General features: G+C 41.9%; 4 protein-coding genes across 4 annotated transcripts; 2 read left to right on the forward strand and 2 right to left on the reverse strand.

Annotated features, from left to right (window-relative positions):
• The first annotated feature begins 90 nt into the window (after positions 1–90).
• Positions 91–2,796, forward strand: LOC113497579 (leucine-rich repeat-containing protein 71-like). The gene is made up of 2 exons (XM_026877168.1): positions 91–1,143; positions 1,450–2,796. The coding sequence occupies exons 1-2, from the start codon at positions 1,011–1,013 to the stop codon at positions 2,712–2,714; spliced, it is 1,398 nt and encodes a 465-aa protein (XP_026732969.1). The 5' UTR covers positions 91–1,010; the 3' UTR covers positions 2,715–2,796.
• A 40-nt stretch (positions 2,797–2,836) lies between these two features.
• Positions 2,837–10,126, reverse strand: LOC113497580 (WD repeat-containing protein on Y chromosome-like). The gene is made up of 18 exons (XM_026877169.1): positions 9,677–10,126; positions 9,135–9,326; positions 8,940–9,051; positions 8,683–8,840; positions 8,359–8,535; positions 8,004–8,183; positions 7,635–7,868; positions 7,290–7,542; positions 6,650–6,786; positions 6,490–6,578; positions 6,050–6,244; positions 5,813–5,941; positions 5,489–5,652; positions 5,176–5,387; positions 4,326–4,507; positions 3,949–4,090; positions 3,540–3,737; positions 2,837–3,221 (listed from the first exon to the last, which is right to left on the reverse strand). Exons 1-18 carry the CDS (start codon positions 9,932–9,934, stop codon positions 3,012–3,014), a joined length of 3,222 nt encoding a protein of 1,073 aa, XP_026732970.1. The 5' UTR covers positions 9,935–10,126; the 3' UTR covers positions 2,837–3,011.
• Positions 10,127–11,207: 1,081 nt separating this feature from the next.
• LOC113497810 (28S ribosomal protein S21, mitochondrial) lies at positions 11,208–11,908 on the forward strand. Its single transcript, XM_026877553.1, has 2 exons — positions 11,208–11,489; positions 11,653–11,908. The coding sequence occupies exons 1-2, from the start codon at positions 11,316–11,318 to the stop codon at positions 11,767–11,769; spliced, it is 291 nt and encodes a 96-aa protein (XP_026733354.1). The 5' UTR covers positions 11,208–11,315; the 3' UTR covers positions 11,770–11,908.
• LOC113497808 (out at first protein) lies at positions 11,903–13,899 on the reverse strand. The gene is made up of 6 exons (XM_026877551.1): positions 13,696–13,899; positions 13,351–13,464; positions 13,129–13,263; positions 12,782–12,962; positions 12,331–12,473; positions 11,903–12,247 (listed from the first exon to the last, which is right to left on the reverse strand). The coding sequence occupies exons 1-6, from the start codon at positions 13,783–13,785 to the stop codon at positions 12,095–12,097; spliced, it is 816 nt and encodes a 271-aa protein (XP_026733352.1). The 5' UTR covers positions 13,786–13,899; the 3' UTR covers positions 11,903–12,094.
• Between the last annotated feature and the right edge of the window lie 111 nt (positions 13,900–14,010).

Consider the following 14,010-nt stretch of genomic DNA (forward strand, 5'->3'; position numbering starts at 1 on the left):
CATCATCCCCTGCCCTTATCCCAATTATTTTATTTGGGGTCGGCGCAACATGTCATCTTCTTCCATACCTTTCTATCGGCCGTCATCTCACAAGAAACACAAAAAATAAAATATGAAAATTTAAAAATTTGATTTTATTCCGGAACCCAACAGAGTACGTTTGTGTGTGTTATCCGAGGCAATGTGGAGGTAGTTCGATTTCATGATGCCTATTATTTATTTATGATTTATTAAACTGTTTACATTATACTTATTTACGTTGTATAAACCCCACAAAACTGTTTGCACAGTTTGCCTGTGAGCGTAATGACTTAATCTTATTAACCTAACAATTTTACAATTAAACTTATAATATTCTATCTTTAAGATAATAACTAAGATACTAACAATATATAATTTTTAAGATAATATATTCACTAATATTCAGACTTCCTTTGATAAAAATGTAGGCAACGAAAGGTCGTTACTCACATGCTTGCCAGAAGGTAAGTCTTTAGAGTTCTGCAAAAAGCTTTTCTATATTATTATTTCGTATACTGGTGGGCAGGCTGTTGACAAGGTACGGTATCCTTTTACTGAGTGTTCTGTCCCCATAGTAATTATTTAATTTATATCAATTTTGTATTAATTTGCGTCCATAAAAGCTTTATGTCATATTTTAACTAAGGACACTAGCTTTTTTGCCGATTTCACTAACACAGAAGCGAGCGTAACTTTTTGCGTGCGTTAATACGTTCTCTCTCGATGTTCTCGGTCAAAAAATATATTATCCTAAAATAAAACCTATAGTAAAATTATAATCATTAGAAAAGTAACTGGCAGCAAGATTTAGAAAAGATTTTGTAAAAAGTCAAAGTGCTAAGAGCTCCCATCAAATCAATTTTGTACTAAGTGTTTTTAGATCGTTGTAAACAATATATTTCGCATTTTCATAGGAGTATCGTAATATTTTAATAGGAAGTATTTATATTATTTAGGAGAACATTGTTAAATAGCCAGGTTTAGTAGTAATGAACATGTCAGATGAAGAATATTCTCGCGCGCCGTCGCGTCCCACTCCACAGGACCTGCCCACCTTCCTACCCTACGCCTGTTACCAGCTCGAAGCGCCCTTCGATGTAAAAATCCTCATCAAGGTGCAAGGTGAGCTGGTCTGAAATTGCTTACATACATATAATAAATTAAGAACGAATCGAATTTCCATTCGAGGGTGTGCAAAGTACTAATACGAAATCGAGGGATTCTCGCATTAGTACTTTGTCGCTGTGATAATCAGCCTTGATTAGATAATCAGCCTTGTTACGTCACCTGGTCATGAACAAGAGCTAACAGAATTTACAATATGCTTACTCATATATTATTTAATAAACCGAAAGGAGTTTTAAGTATGTAGTTCTAGCAGTTGGCACTAATTTAATGTGGTTGACTTTCTGAAATTCTATGGCTCAGGTGACTACCAGAAGGCGGAAGACAAGCCGAAGAAATCTCGGCGATCGCTAGCCCCAACTGCGACGACGGCATCGATGGTGCCGACGTCGGACACGCAGTTACAGAGTTCGGAAATCATGTCGCCGCAGTTCTATGACGACACAGTGATCGTGCTCACGGCCGTCCTGGACACGTACGGCCGCCTCGTGGAACTCATTTTCTATCGCTGCGTCGAGATCCCCCGCCTCCTCCTCAAAATAATCGGGTTCTGCCTCCCCTACCAGACGAATTTTTACAAACTCACGATCCGCTGGGGCCCGCTCTCCACGGTCGGGCTGTACGAGATCAGCAAGTACCTAACCCTGTGCCAGCTCAGTGAGATCTGCCTGGACGACTCACCGGTCGCCGGACGTAACTATGAGCTCCTGCTCGGCGAGACGACACACCTGCGGAGTTTGTCTCTCGCTCGTTGTAAGTTGGACGACGACGACACCGCTAAAATAGCCAACCTGTTGACGCACCCCAAGCCCGCAGCCAAGTTACTTAGCATTTTGAGTCTAGTCTCGAACAGAATCGGCGATAGAGGTGCAAGCGTCTTAGGCCAAACTTTACGCTCCAACCGTACCCTAAAATATCTCAATCTAGCGGGCAACCGTATCACTGACGTTGGTGCCAGCTATATTCTTAGAAGCCTAATGGAGTTTCTTGTGACACAAGAAGAAATACTCGCAAAGCGGGCGCGGTTTTTAGAATATTTGAAAATGAAATACGATGTTTACAAAAAGTGTATCAAAGAGCTAAATCAAGATAGAAATCAAGACGACTCGCGAATGACCAGACGTAGGACCGTAATGCGGACCCGGAAGACCAGCATCACGTCGGGCGTGAGCGCGGCGGACGCGCTGCTGTCGCGCGCCGAGAACATGACGCTGGAGCTGGTGGGCACCTACTTCGACCCCTTCACCACCGACTGCACCACGCCGCGGGAGGGCCAGCTATACTGTATTGGTAATTTATGTCTAACTTGTCTCAACCTCTCCTACAACAACTTGCACTATGCGACTGTCGAACTGCTGCACGATGTTCTGACATACCAAAGCTGGATATCGGGGAAACCTGGTTGCGGGCTGCTGCGCATCAACGTGGAGGGCAACGCCATGCCGCAGGATTGTGACGAGTGGGGGTACATAGACGAGCTGCTGGAGAGGGCGCAGGTGGCGAAGCCCAAGCTGATCACTAAGCGCCCCAGCGAGAAGATCAAGGCGCGCGCAAGCAGGGTCATCTGACTTATGTACTAGATATAACTCAGCTTTAAGATGTTTTGTTTAATTATTATAGTTAGATAATTTGTTATATTATATTAGATAATTTGTTACTTGTACCGTAATTTTAATAAATACACTTAGAATAACTTTTCAAATGCATTTTTATTACGATTTAAGATAATACTCATAATCTCATTTTTCCTAAGTACATCGGGTGGTCGGTTAATGCTTGTGCACTGCCTGACAACAAACTTGAGGAATAATGAGCCTGTGTAACAGAACGTACGTAGGAAAGCAATGTATAGTGGTGGTGGGCTACTAGGGTGGCGGCGGAGTGACAGTGGGCTGCGTGGTGAGCGAGGTGGAGGGCGGCAGCTGGAGCTGCAGCTGCGTGGTGGTGGGCGCGCCATCGAAGTGCGTCTTCTTGGTCTTGGCGCGGCGCAGCCGGGTCTCGCGCACCAGCTCGGGCGTGGGCGGCCGCCGCACCGGCTGCGTCGACGCCATGCGCAGGTGCGTGTACAGCGGAATCTGCAACACCGCATCAAAAGCAACTCTCACTACTTTATAAACTCCTGCTGCTGGAAAACTTTAATAACTATAACCAAGCGCCGTTAAAACATGCTTGAAGACAGACATCTGCGCGGTACGCTAAGAGCGGTAAGAGATCAAAATCGAGAAAGGTAAAATGCTTTCCTAGTTTTGGTCCTTTTATTTTTCAACCACCAGGTTCTCTTTCCAGCCTCACATTTTAAACTATACAGATAGCCAGCATTGCAGTATTTCCCTGTGGCTCCTTAGGTGCAGCTTTTTAATAAACAATGTGCATAAATTGGATAAGTGTTTGACCGTGGGCAGTGAGTCGTCGAGGTGTATCTTGTCCTGGCGGTCGGGGCGGTGCGGCAGCGAAAAGTACTGCCCCAGCAGCGGCTCCTCGGGCGGCTCGCCGAACGTCTTGTGCTTGAGCTCGTGCTCCGTGATGTCGCGCAGCTTGTCCACCTCCTGCTGGCCCGGCACGTAGCGCGACACGTACCCGCCGCGCCACACCTGACACACACACATGACATCTCATGTCTAGATTACGATGCGTATTTGTTACAAGAGCCAAACAACTAAGAACTATTTAAAATTTAAAACAGTTTGGGTTTCCAAAAAAAACAAATCCTTGTCATATGAAACGAAACTATTTCATAACTTGTATGCCGGCTCTTAATCTGCAGAAGCATGAGGATTATTATAAGTTTTATAAGATGTCGACCTTGAAAGTGGTAAAGCTGGCCACTTTTTTGACGTCGGGCGGGAAGCGGGTGACCTCTAGCGTCCAGGGCAGGAAGCTGCCTAGGGTCTGCAGGTACTCTCCTGACAGTCGCCACACGCGCACGCTGTAGTCTGAACTGCCGCTGAGCAAATACATAAAACAAGGTAACATACATTTTACTGAACACCAAATACGCAATGAAGGTAGTCAAAAAATATGGCTATGGAATGTTAAAGACTGCTTGTAATTTACTACTATAATCGAAATACATGCTGGTGATGAAATATACAACGTGTACCGACTCCAATAGGAATAAAAATATTGTGTCATTTTAAGTACTTATATAAACTTGCGTTTATTTTAGAAAATTTACTTACGTAAATACCAATTTTTGTTCATCTATATAGGCAAGCGTGGTGACGCAACGCAGGTGGGCGCGGTAGCTGTTGAGCAACAGGGGCTTGGGCTGGTCGCGAGCACTGCGCTTGGCGCGGCCCTCGATGCGGTCCCGCCACAGGAACGGGAACATCAGCCGCAAGCGCGGCATGTTCACGTGAATCTAATGCAATCACATTTTCACATTTACTATGGTTACTGTCCTACCGCCACCGCGCCGCCAAGGAAGTGGCTTACACAGCACTACAAATAATCAAATTGTAGAAATGATAAAACTGCACGTAAGATTTTTTTTAAATGCTTACTGCATCGTCTTTGAACGTGAAAAAGTGATGATGTCTATCCTATTTCCAGAATATTTTTTTTTTCTCTAGCCCACTGTGTCCCACTGCTGGGCAAAGGCCTCCCCCAAATCCTTCCACGACTCTCTATTCTGGGCCGCATGGAACCAGCCTGCGCGGTAAGCGTTAAGGTCGTCTCGCCATCGCTTCCTAGGTCGCCCACGACGACGCCGTCCATCCGTTGGCTCCCATTTCCAGAATATAATATTTATTTATTTTTATTTGTTAAATATACAATAACAATATGTAGTGCTGCACAAAGTACAATATGTATTATTTCATTCCATAATGTGTGATATGTGAATGATTTATATTTGCATTGTTACCAGTTTTGAGTTTCGGCCTTCGTCATTTCGAGTAGCACCGGTGTGATTTGGGTAGCATTGTGTTACGTTGCAAAAAATAATAATAATAAGGGTATCGTAATTCGTTTACGTCTTTTGTAAGTCTTCGTCGTGGTCAATCAAACAGCTTTTAAGAAGAATCTAACCTTTTCATTCCTCAGGTAGTTGCTCATGAGCCAGACTTTGACATATCCTGCTGTGGTACCAGTGAAAAGGAATTCGTTGTTGATGTCGGTGGCGAAGGCCGACACGTAGTCCCCGGCCGTGTGGTGCGCCTGGAACGAGCCTTGGTACCCGCCGGCCGGGTGGTCCGACCAGCATTGGATCTGCCCGTTCTCCAACGCCAATAAAAGGGAAGCTAAAACATGTATTTAATAGTTGTTTAACAGTTACATAATAACGGTGACCATAAGTCAATCATGGGGAATGATGCTGAGAAGGTGTTAAAGAAGTACTGACCGACATGCATTTGCTGCGGGCGCGTGTGCAGGAAGATCATGGCGTGCACAGCCAGGTGGCGCATGTTCTGCGCGCGCGTGGGCATGGACACGCACGACACGCGCCGCGCCGTCGCCTTCTGGATGGCTGCCGACGGGTTGATGTTGTCACGCGCCGCGCCCATACTGCCAGCAACGTCACGTTTTCATCCAGGAACCATTTACGATTGCAAGTCAATTATAATCAAGCAAATGGTAACCTTATTTTTGGTATACTCGACAAAAATGTACCTCAAGATCTACAGTATCTTGTCAAAGTAGACAAGTATGTGTTATGCGTACTTACTTAGGTTTGCGAATCGGAGATCCTTTTTTAGCTCTCTCGCCCACTCCTAGAGGGGTTGGAGGTTTAACAGAATCACGCTTGCTGTAGTGCATTTTAATACGAAGCATCGGCTCTGTGCATGAAAAACGTCTGTAAAAATGATATAATAGGAATTATCTATATTTATTTTGCAATAATATTATAACAGATACCATGTTAGTGCCATTTCTCATGCCATTAACATCACGTTAGTGTGACCTGTAGGGCTGGCCGGTCTCCAGCTTCCACATGATGAGCTCGGAGTTGTAGCTGGCGGTGGCGATCGTGAGTGGCGGCCGCACCGCCGCGGCCAGCACGTCGTCAGTGTGGCGCGTCTCCCAGTTCTTGCCGGTCATGGCCATGCCGGTGTCTTCAAACTCCGTCACGTGGCGGTTCCAGCCGACAGCTAGAATTCTGTAGACGTATCATTATTATTGCGCATATTATCTAAATAAAAACTACTTCATATAAGAAACTTTGCAATTTGACCTGAAAAAGAAAGTAAATTTCCCAACAAAAAATTGAGTACCTGCCACAGGAGGTAAGGAGAACAACTTCATTAATTTCAGGAAGTGACTATTGTATTCTTGGAGGAACTTGGAGAGCAGTAAGAAAAGTCAAAATTTATGCTTATGTTTGCATAATACCAAATTCCTTACCTGCCTTCTACCCAAAAGCAGTTAGTGACTTCACACATGTGCTCAATAGTCATTACTCTCAAGCACAAGCCTGTGTTAAAGTTCCACACCTATAAAACAAAAAATATTGTATAACTTCGCATAAGTTTGGTTCTCGTGACGGGACCCACTCCGTTCGAACCTTTAGTTCGCCATTCCTGGCGCCGGTGAGCAGCAGCTGGTAGCCGGGGTCGAAGCAGGACGCGGTGATCTCCACGGGGATCAGCTCGCCGTGCAGCAGTCGCACGTGCGCGTCGCGGACCATCACGTTGCGCTTCCCTAATCACAGGGTAAGGATCTTAGAACTGTTCTCAGTTTTCTAACTTACAGTCTAAAGAAAGGAAAAAGCTTACAAGGGAATAGTGCAGGGTTTAGCCTAGTTTTGGTCTAAAAGTGGGAAACCTATCTGTTTATATTTTGTTATTTCCGTATATATTGGAGTTTTAATATTCGATAAATTTTTGCACTACAATACATCAGATACATAGACGCTACCAGTGTCTATGTATCTGATGATAGATAGACTCTGATGTTGAGCTATTAATCCCTACTGTCTGTCTGTTACGCTTTCACGTCTTAACCACTGAACTGATTTTAATGAAATTTGGTAGAGTTGACCTTGAGAAAGAACATAAGATAGTTTTTATCCCGGACTTTTGAAGAGTTCTCTTGGAAACGCGATATAACCGACATTTCGACGCGGGCGAAGCCGCTGGCGAAAAGCTAGTATGATGATAATAGCCTGCTAACCAAAACAAAGGATAAACACCTATTTAACTTACCACTAACCGGATTCCAGTTGATAATAATACTATCCATACCGCACGTGATGATGACTTTGAACAGCGGGTTATAGAGGACCTTGGCGACGGCTCGCGAGTGAGTGAACCCGTCAGTGTGCAGCGGGTTCAGCTGCTCGTCCAGCACTATGATGGCTATTTTGATGGCCGCTAGGATTAGCTCGCGTGTTGCAGGGTTGTAAACAGCAGAGATCGGAGTGCGCTCGCCCACCACCGGAGGAATATCGATGTACGTCTACCGGGGAAAAAGGTAACTCTTAGGGTCGGGACGGAAATAAAACTGTCGTGACACAACATACCTGCCCTTGCTGAGGTGATGTTTATTACCTGCACGCACATCTGACCCTGCACGTCCCACACCTTGATGACTCTGTCCCTTGACAACGAGTACACGGTCTGGCCCTTATGCTGCAACACGATGCAGGTGATGCCTGCGTGGTGTCCAAAGAAGGTCACATTAGCTTTAGCTGGTACAAAGGGGTTCCACACCCGGACCACGCAGTCTGGACCTCCAGTTACCAATATATGCGCCTCCTCATCAAAAGCGAAGCACTGTATTCCCTGTAAGATTAAAAATATTAGTATTTTGATAAAAACAACTCGTATAGGTACTGTCAGGTTTTGAAACTTATACCCTTAAGGTTAGGTACTTTAGGTAGCCATAGAAAAGAAACTTATTTTAGAAGGTACAGTTACCTTTTCAACTCTAAACATATTGTGCGTCTTGGAGCCGTGCATGTCGCACATGAGTAACGAGTCTTGGCAAGTAGAGCAGGACACGACGCAGTGCAGCGATGCGTAGTACGAGACCTGGCGGACCCACTCCGCGTGCATGCGGTACAGTTCCACCAGGCGCAGCTCCGGCAGCAAATGAGGCTAATGTAGGCAAACATGACTTGACATGAGGTTTAATACAAGTCAAGTCAACTCTGCAAAAACGGAGGCTTACCCGGTACCACGCGGCCACGTAATAAATAATTAAGAAAGCTATTAAAATCTCGATGATGTAGTTATGAAACTAACAGAGGTATTTAATAATTATTATACCTACCCTTCGCTGCAGGTCTATATGCCGCAGTGTTATAAGAGCACGGCCCGCCTCGTTCTTGAAAGGGCCGCGCTTCACTGGCGAAAATAGCAAAACCCGGACATTCCCGCCGACATCGCCGCATATCAGCATACACTGGTCGTTGACATCCTTCTCAAAGTGATAGTACATGGTGCAAATCTGCAGTCAAAGAAGACATTAGCTGAGAATGCGTAGTTAATAAAGAGGCAGATACTCTCCATATGAAACAAAAATACTGATATTTTTTTGTAAAATGGCTATCAAAACTGGAATATCATTCTTTAAATAAGCATTTGACAAACTTGCCATATACTCCCAGCTGGTGATCACTATCTTTAAGGTGAAAGTCTTTGCTGTGCAGTCATAGAAGCGCAGGTCGCGCTCCGTGGAGCTTGTGACGATAATGTTCACGTCCGGCATGCACACCATGTCTGTCACCCAGGTGGCGCGCACCTTCAGCGTGGCTGGAGTTTATATAGACCGGTCACTTATACTAGTACCTAATTATTAAGGTAATAAATACAATAGGGATAAGAAAAAAAGATGAGAACAGATTAACATACGACTGGACGAAAACGCGGTTCTGAGAAGTACCATGTCGAGAGACCACCAGTTGATCATGCCGTCGCGGCTCGCTGTTATGTACGACCCCTGCATGGGGTCGGTACTGCGATCCTGAAAGGTACATTTTAGCATTACATATTTTAATGTATTCTACCTCCATGCAGGTAGCCTTATAATATGGGTAGGTAATTTACCTTGGCGACATCAGGACAGAAGCATATCCTTGAGATGGGGTGCCTGTGTTGAGAGCGCATGGTAACCGGGAGACCCATGATTGGTAACTGAAGTGACTCCCGCTGGTTCTCTGCATCATTTCCAAAGTAGCCCAGGATAAGATGAGATACTAGCTCGTCCCAATCGATCTCTCCGGTGCGGCTAGTGTTTATCTAATGTAATATTAACACGGGTTAAACAAATTTCAGCCGAAGAAATATATACTGTGTTTGTATCCTAGAATAATGTTACTGTAAAGCCTGAAGTACTTCAAATCCTTTTTAGTAAAACCTTGAATTATCCATAATAATATTATGAAAGCGATAACGTCTCTGTCTGTCTAGCTTTCACGCAAAATCTATCGAAACGATTGTACCTAATTAATCTTTTACTCAGGTGGTCTAGCTAGAGCCTGAGAAAAGACTACTTTTAAACTGGAAGTACGATTGTAATTGGGAATAAAAGTTGTCGTGGGATGTAAATTAGTTAATTGTAACTAGTCGAGATAATTTGGGATGAGGACCTTTAAAAATAATATTTTAAATTCGTCGTCGTCATAGTCCACATTCAACATGGTCTTTAATAATGTCCTAAACTCTGTCGGCAGCATCTTGTTCTTGTACGCCGCCTCAAATGCTTCTTTAAGCTTCACCATATCACTCATGGAGCATCGATCATGCAGAGCTGCATTTCGCCAGTAAGTCTTCGCGACGGCAGTCGTACTGCCCTCGGACTTAGAAGATACAGATACAATTGACCGGACTTCGCTTTCGTTTGCCATTATTTTAATATTAAAGTAAAATAAACTAATTAGTAAAATAATTAAAATCCTAAAATAATAAGAAAATTATAATATCTTTTGCGAATATCCACAATGTCATTGTAATCACAGAGTACATTATATATAGGGTAATTGTCATATGGTTTTATTAGATAATAGAATAGGTTTATTTTGACAATAATAAATTGTTTAAGGCTGGCCTCATTTTGGGCCTCATACATATGAAATGCAACTATGAATTAAAATGAGGTTCAATGAAATCTTCACTATAGTACTATCAAAGACATTATATACTCTAGTTAGTAGAGTATATAATGTCTTTGAGTACTATAGAGTTACTAGCTGTCCCAGTAAATGTTCTTTTGCCAAGGAAATGAGTTCTAGGGAATAAAAAAATGGGTGTAGGTACGCCAAATATGTCCGATTCATAGACGTAACCATTATCCATACAAAATTTAATGAAAATCGGTCCTGCCGTTTCAAAGAAGTTCACTTTCGTACACCGGGACAAAGAATTTTATGTAATAGATTACAAAACTGAAGCGTTTGATTAGTTGAACAAGCTAATCTCATGAAGAACCACTTAGTTCGACTTACAAATATTATTGTGCGAGTAGCCCAGACATCTAACAAAGCCATTGGCTATATTACATCACGTTATTATCGATAGTAGCGGATAAAAGTAGGTTCAATCACGGAATCTGATTAGAAATTAGGCTAATACGGGTCTTAATTCTTAGTGTTTTGACTAAAAGAACTTAATTAGTAAGACAGGTTTCAAAAAGTTATAAAGCAAGATTTTATTTGATCACGTCATTATAAAGGTAGGAAGATAAAACGCACTTAATCATCATCATCGGCCAAGCCTCTTCCCAACTATGTTGGTTGTTGGTTAGCCTGATTCCAGCCTAGGTTGACTATTTTTGTTTGTTAAATCATCTCATCTCGCTTTGGGTTTCCTCAGACTTTCTGACTAAAAGTGATAAAACCCACCCTTTTTTTCCTTTGGTATTTAAGTACGGCGGCCGCGGTAAACCTATCGAACAATCGAGCTGGCAACGCAGACTTGTTGACTATTGGCTATTGGAAATTTTGTCTACTCAACACCTCCTTAAAGTTATAAACTAAATTATTTTCTGTTAATGTGTTTAAGCCTGGCAATAGATGGGAATAAAAGATTTGAAAGGTTTCTAAACTATAATCTCTGGATCTATGTTACAAGAGTATATAATGTCTTTGATGTTACAGTCCTAAGTTGCAGTAAATCAGAATGTACTCTGTGCAATAATGTCACTGTCATATAAACTTCTGTCAAATTGACAACAGCAAAATAGTAAGACATAACCTCTCATCTAATGTAAGATACTCAAATTAGTTTAGAATGTTTCTAACACTAAGGTTGTTATCGAATCGACACCCTTCATTTATTGCGCGCACGGTGTTTGTAAAGAACAACAATGTAGATGACGCATGTCGCCTGGTCAACAGGATCCTCGGTAAAGAAGGCATTTTGGAGCAGTTTAGGTTAACCAGATACTATGAGAAACCATTCCAGGTAAGAGCTGTGTTCTACTTCTCCGAATGTGTGTGCTGCTTATTGCTAGATATGGTTTACTTGGTATTTTGTAAAGGCATTTTAAACACTATTTTATGATTGTATATAAAAACGGTTTTGTATGCTATGAACCAAGTGGATTACATTACAATGTTTGTTCCAGACAAGGCGCCGAGTTAACCATGAAAAATGCAAGGCAATCTACAATGAGGACATGGAAAGAAAGATTCAGTTTGTACTCCGAAAAAACAGACATGACCCTTTCCCAGGGTGTTCTTGAGAAACCAGTATCACAATTATAAAACAAATATTTATAACAATGTATGCAGCATAAACAATTGATGAGATATCAAGAAGTAATAAGTGCGACCCATAGTTTAGTATAATATATTAGAAATAAAATATGTGAATAAATAGTATTCAAAAGTTTATTTCTTAGAACTTAGTTAATAGGCTTTGTAACAAAATATGTACATTTGCAAGAGCACAGTATTGTCGCTGGTCACAGAACAAGTCTTTAAAAAATATATGTAAGCTATAAGTAGGAGGACTAGAAGGTATGTTTGGCAGTGGGCGCGGCGGCGCTGCGGCCGGCGGTCGCGCTGTCACGTGTAGCTGAGGCAGGCGTCGCGCCGCCGCACGTAGAAGTGGTAACGGTAGCACCGGTGACATGTCTTTATGCCACACCTGTAGCTCAAACCACCTTGTGGCTTACCCTTGCAGTACTTAAGGCCACATGGATACCAGTTGACACACACCTAATGACATAAAGCATATTATGATTAGTAAAAACTTCTATGAATACTAAAGAATCATAAATAAATTCCTTTTCATGTCTTACCTCCATGTGACAAATACACTCCTTAGTGTGATCAGTTTCTAAAGCACATGTGCCAACTGGAGACTTCCCATTAACCACATCAGATGATAGGGCATGCTCAGGGAATGGTGTTACTGCTGTAGTGTATGATGATTGTTCCATACCTTGAACATTTAAAAATGGCTGATTTTCGTATTGTTTTGTTTTATATAATTAGATATCCAAAGCAGAAAGCTGAACTTTCAAATTTTTCAAATTCACCCATTATTTTCTGAGATAAAACAAACAAAGAGTTTGTTTTTCAGCTTTATAATTATCGTAAAGTTTAATTTAGGCTTAAATGATAAAAATATTTATACAATAAATTAAACTGAACTAATCTTTAAAACTATATCAATATAAAATGAAAAATATGCATAATTTACAAAGCATCAAAAAATACATCTAAAGTAGAATATGCCAGGATATGTACCAGGTCGTGGGGCCCAGCGAGTAAGGTCTGCTGATCGTAAATACACTCGGTCTTTCGCGGCGGCGCAATGCCTCGCCGCCGGTGGAGATAGCAAGCGTGTAGCACGCCCTGCCCAAGCTGTGACTGTTGTTTGCCTCCAGCCCTTGTCTTCTTCCGCTACACGAATTGTTCCAGGATTTTTCTAGATTTTAACATAAACTCAGAAGTGAACTTAAAATGATGAAATTCAAAGATATCTCATACATTCACATATTGAAAAATATTTGTAAGAATTATTTTCAATAAAAGTTGGCTACCTCATGAACTACTCCATAACTGTGATAGACCTAGATAGTCTAGATACATACCTGTCTCAATTTAGCCATGGCGTCTGGAGCTATGAAGTCAGCTTGGGCTGCATGTGTGAGGAAGCACAATGTTTGATGCCCAGTCTGGCCTAGCTCCTCTTCTCCTGGGATAATAACCTTCATTGCTTCAACCTCCTGATGATATCATACAATTTCATATAATAATCCTATTTTATCCTTTACTCTAGTTTGGGCTACTTAGAACAGTTTTAAAATACGTACATTGGTGAAATCCACGAGCTGCGATACGAATACGCCGTCGAGCCGCACGAACTCCAGGGTGATAGTGTCCTCCGACACGTTCGCCGTTATGTTCTCCTGCATAACATCGCCACCCTGCAACAAACAATACTATGCATGACTACGAACATTAAACCTCCAGCCCGCGAGGCAGCTAGTCGATAGAATTTAAAGACAAACTCAAAAATACGTAGACAAACAAGCAACTATACAAATATTTCCCTACGCTAAAGTAAAACATTTTCTTGACAAAGGATACATACATTACCAATTTGAAATAATTTTAATTAATATTTTGTAAGTAAACATTGCATTGAACATTATTACCTGGTTTCTCACATTTATGAGAAGTTGTAAATTTGTTGGCTTGATTAATAAATACAGCAAAATTAGTTTCAATATTATTACTAGTCCCATTCTTAATTATTCAATTCCTTGATTTATGATTTAATAAATCAAATCGAGTAACCATAATATCATTGTTTCATATGTGACTTGACGACACTTGACGTCTGACGTCAAATTGCAGAGTAGCACACATTCCAAACCACAGACTTAGTTCAATTACTACGATAACAGACATTTTTAAAAGTTTTTTTAAATATGCTATTAGTCGTTTACTTTTTCTTATGCGTGTTCTTG

Source organism: Trichoplusia ni, chromosome 9 (genome assembly GCF_003590095.1).
Source record: "Trichoplusia ni isolate ovarian cell line Hi5 chromosome 9, tn1, whole genome shotgun sequence".
NCBI lineage: Eukaryota > Metazoa > Arthropoda > Insecta > Lepidoptera > Noctuidae > Trichoplusia > Trichoplusia ni.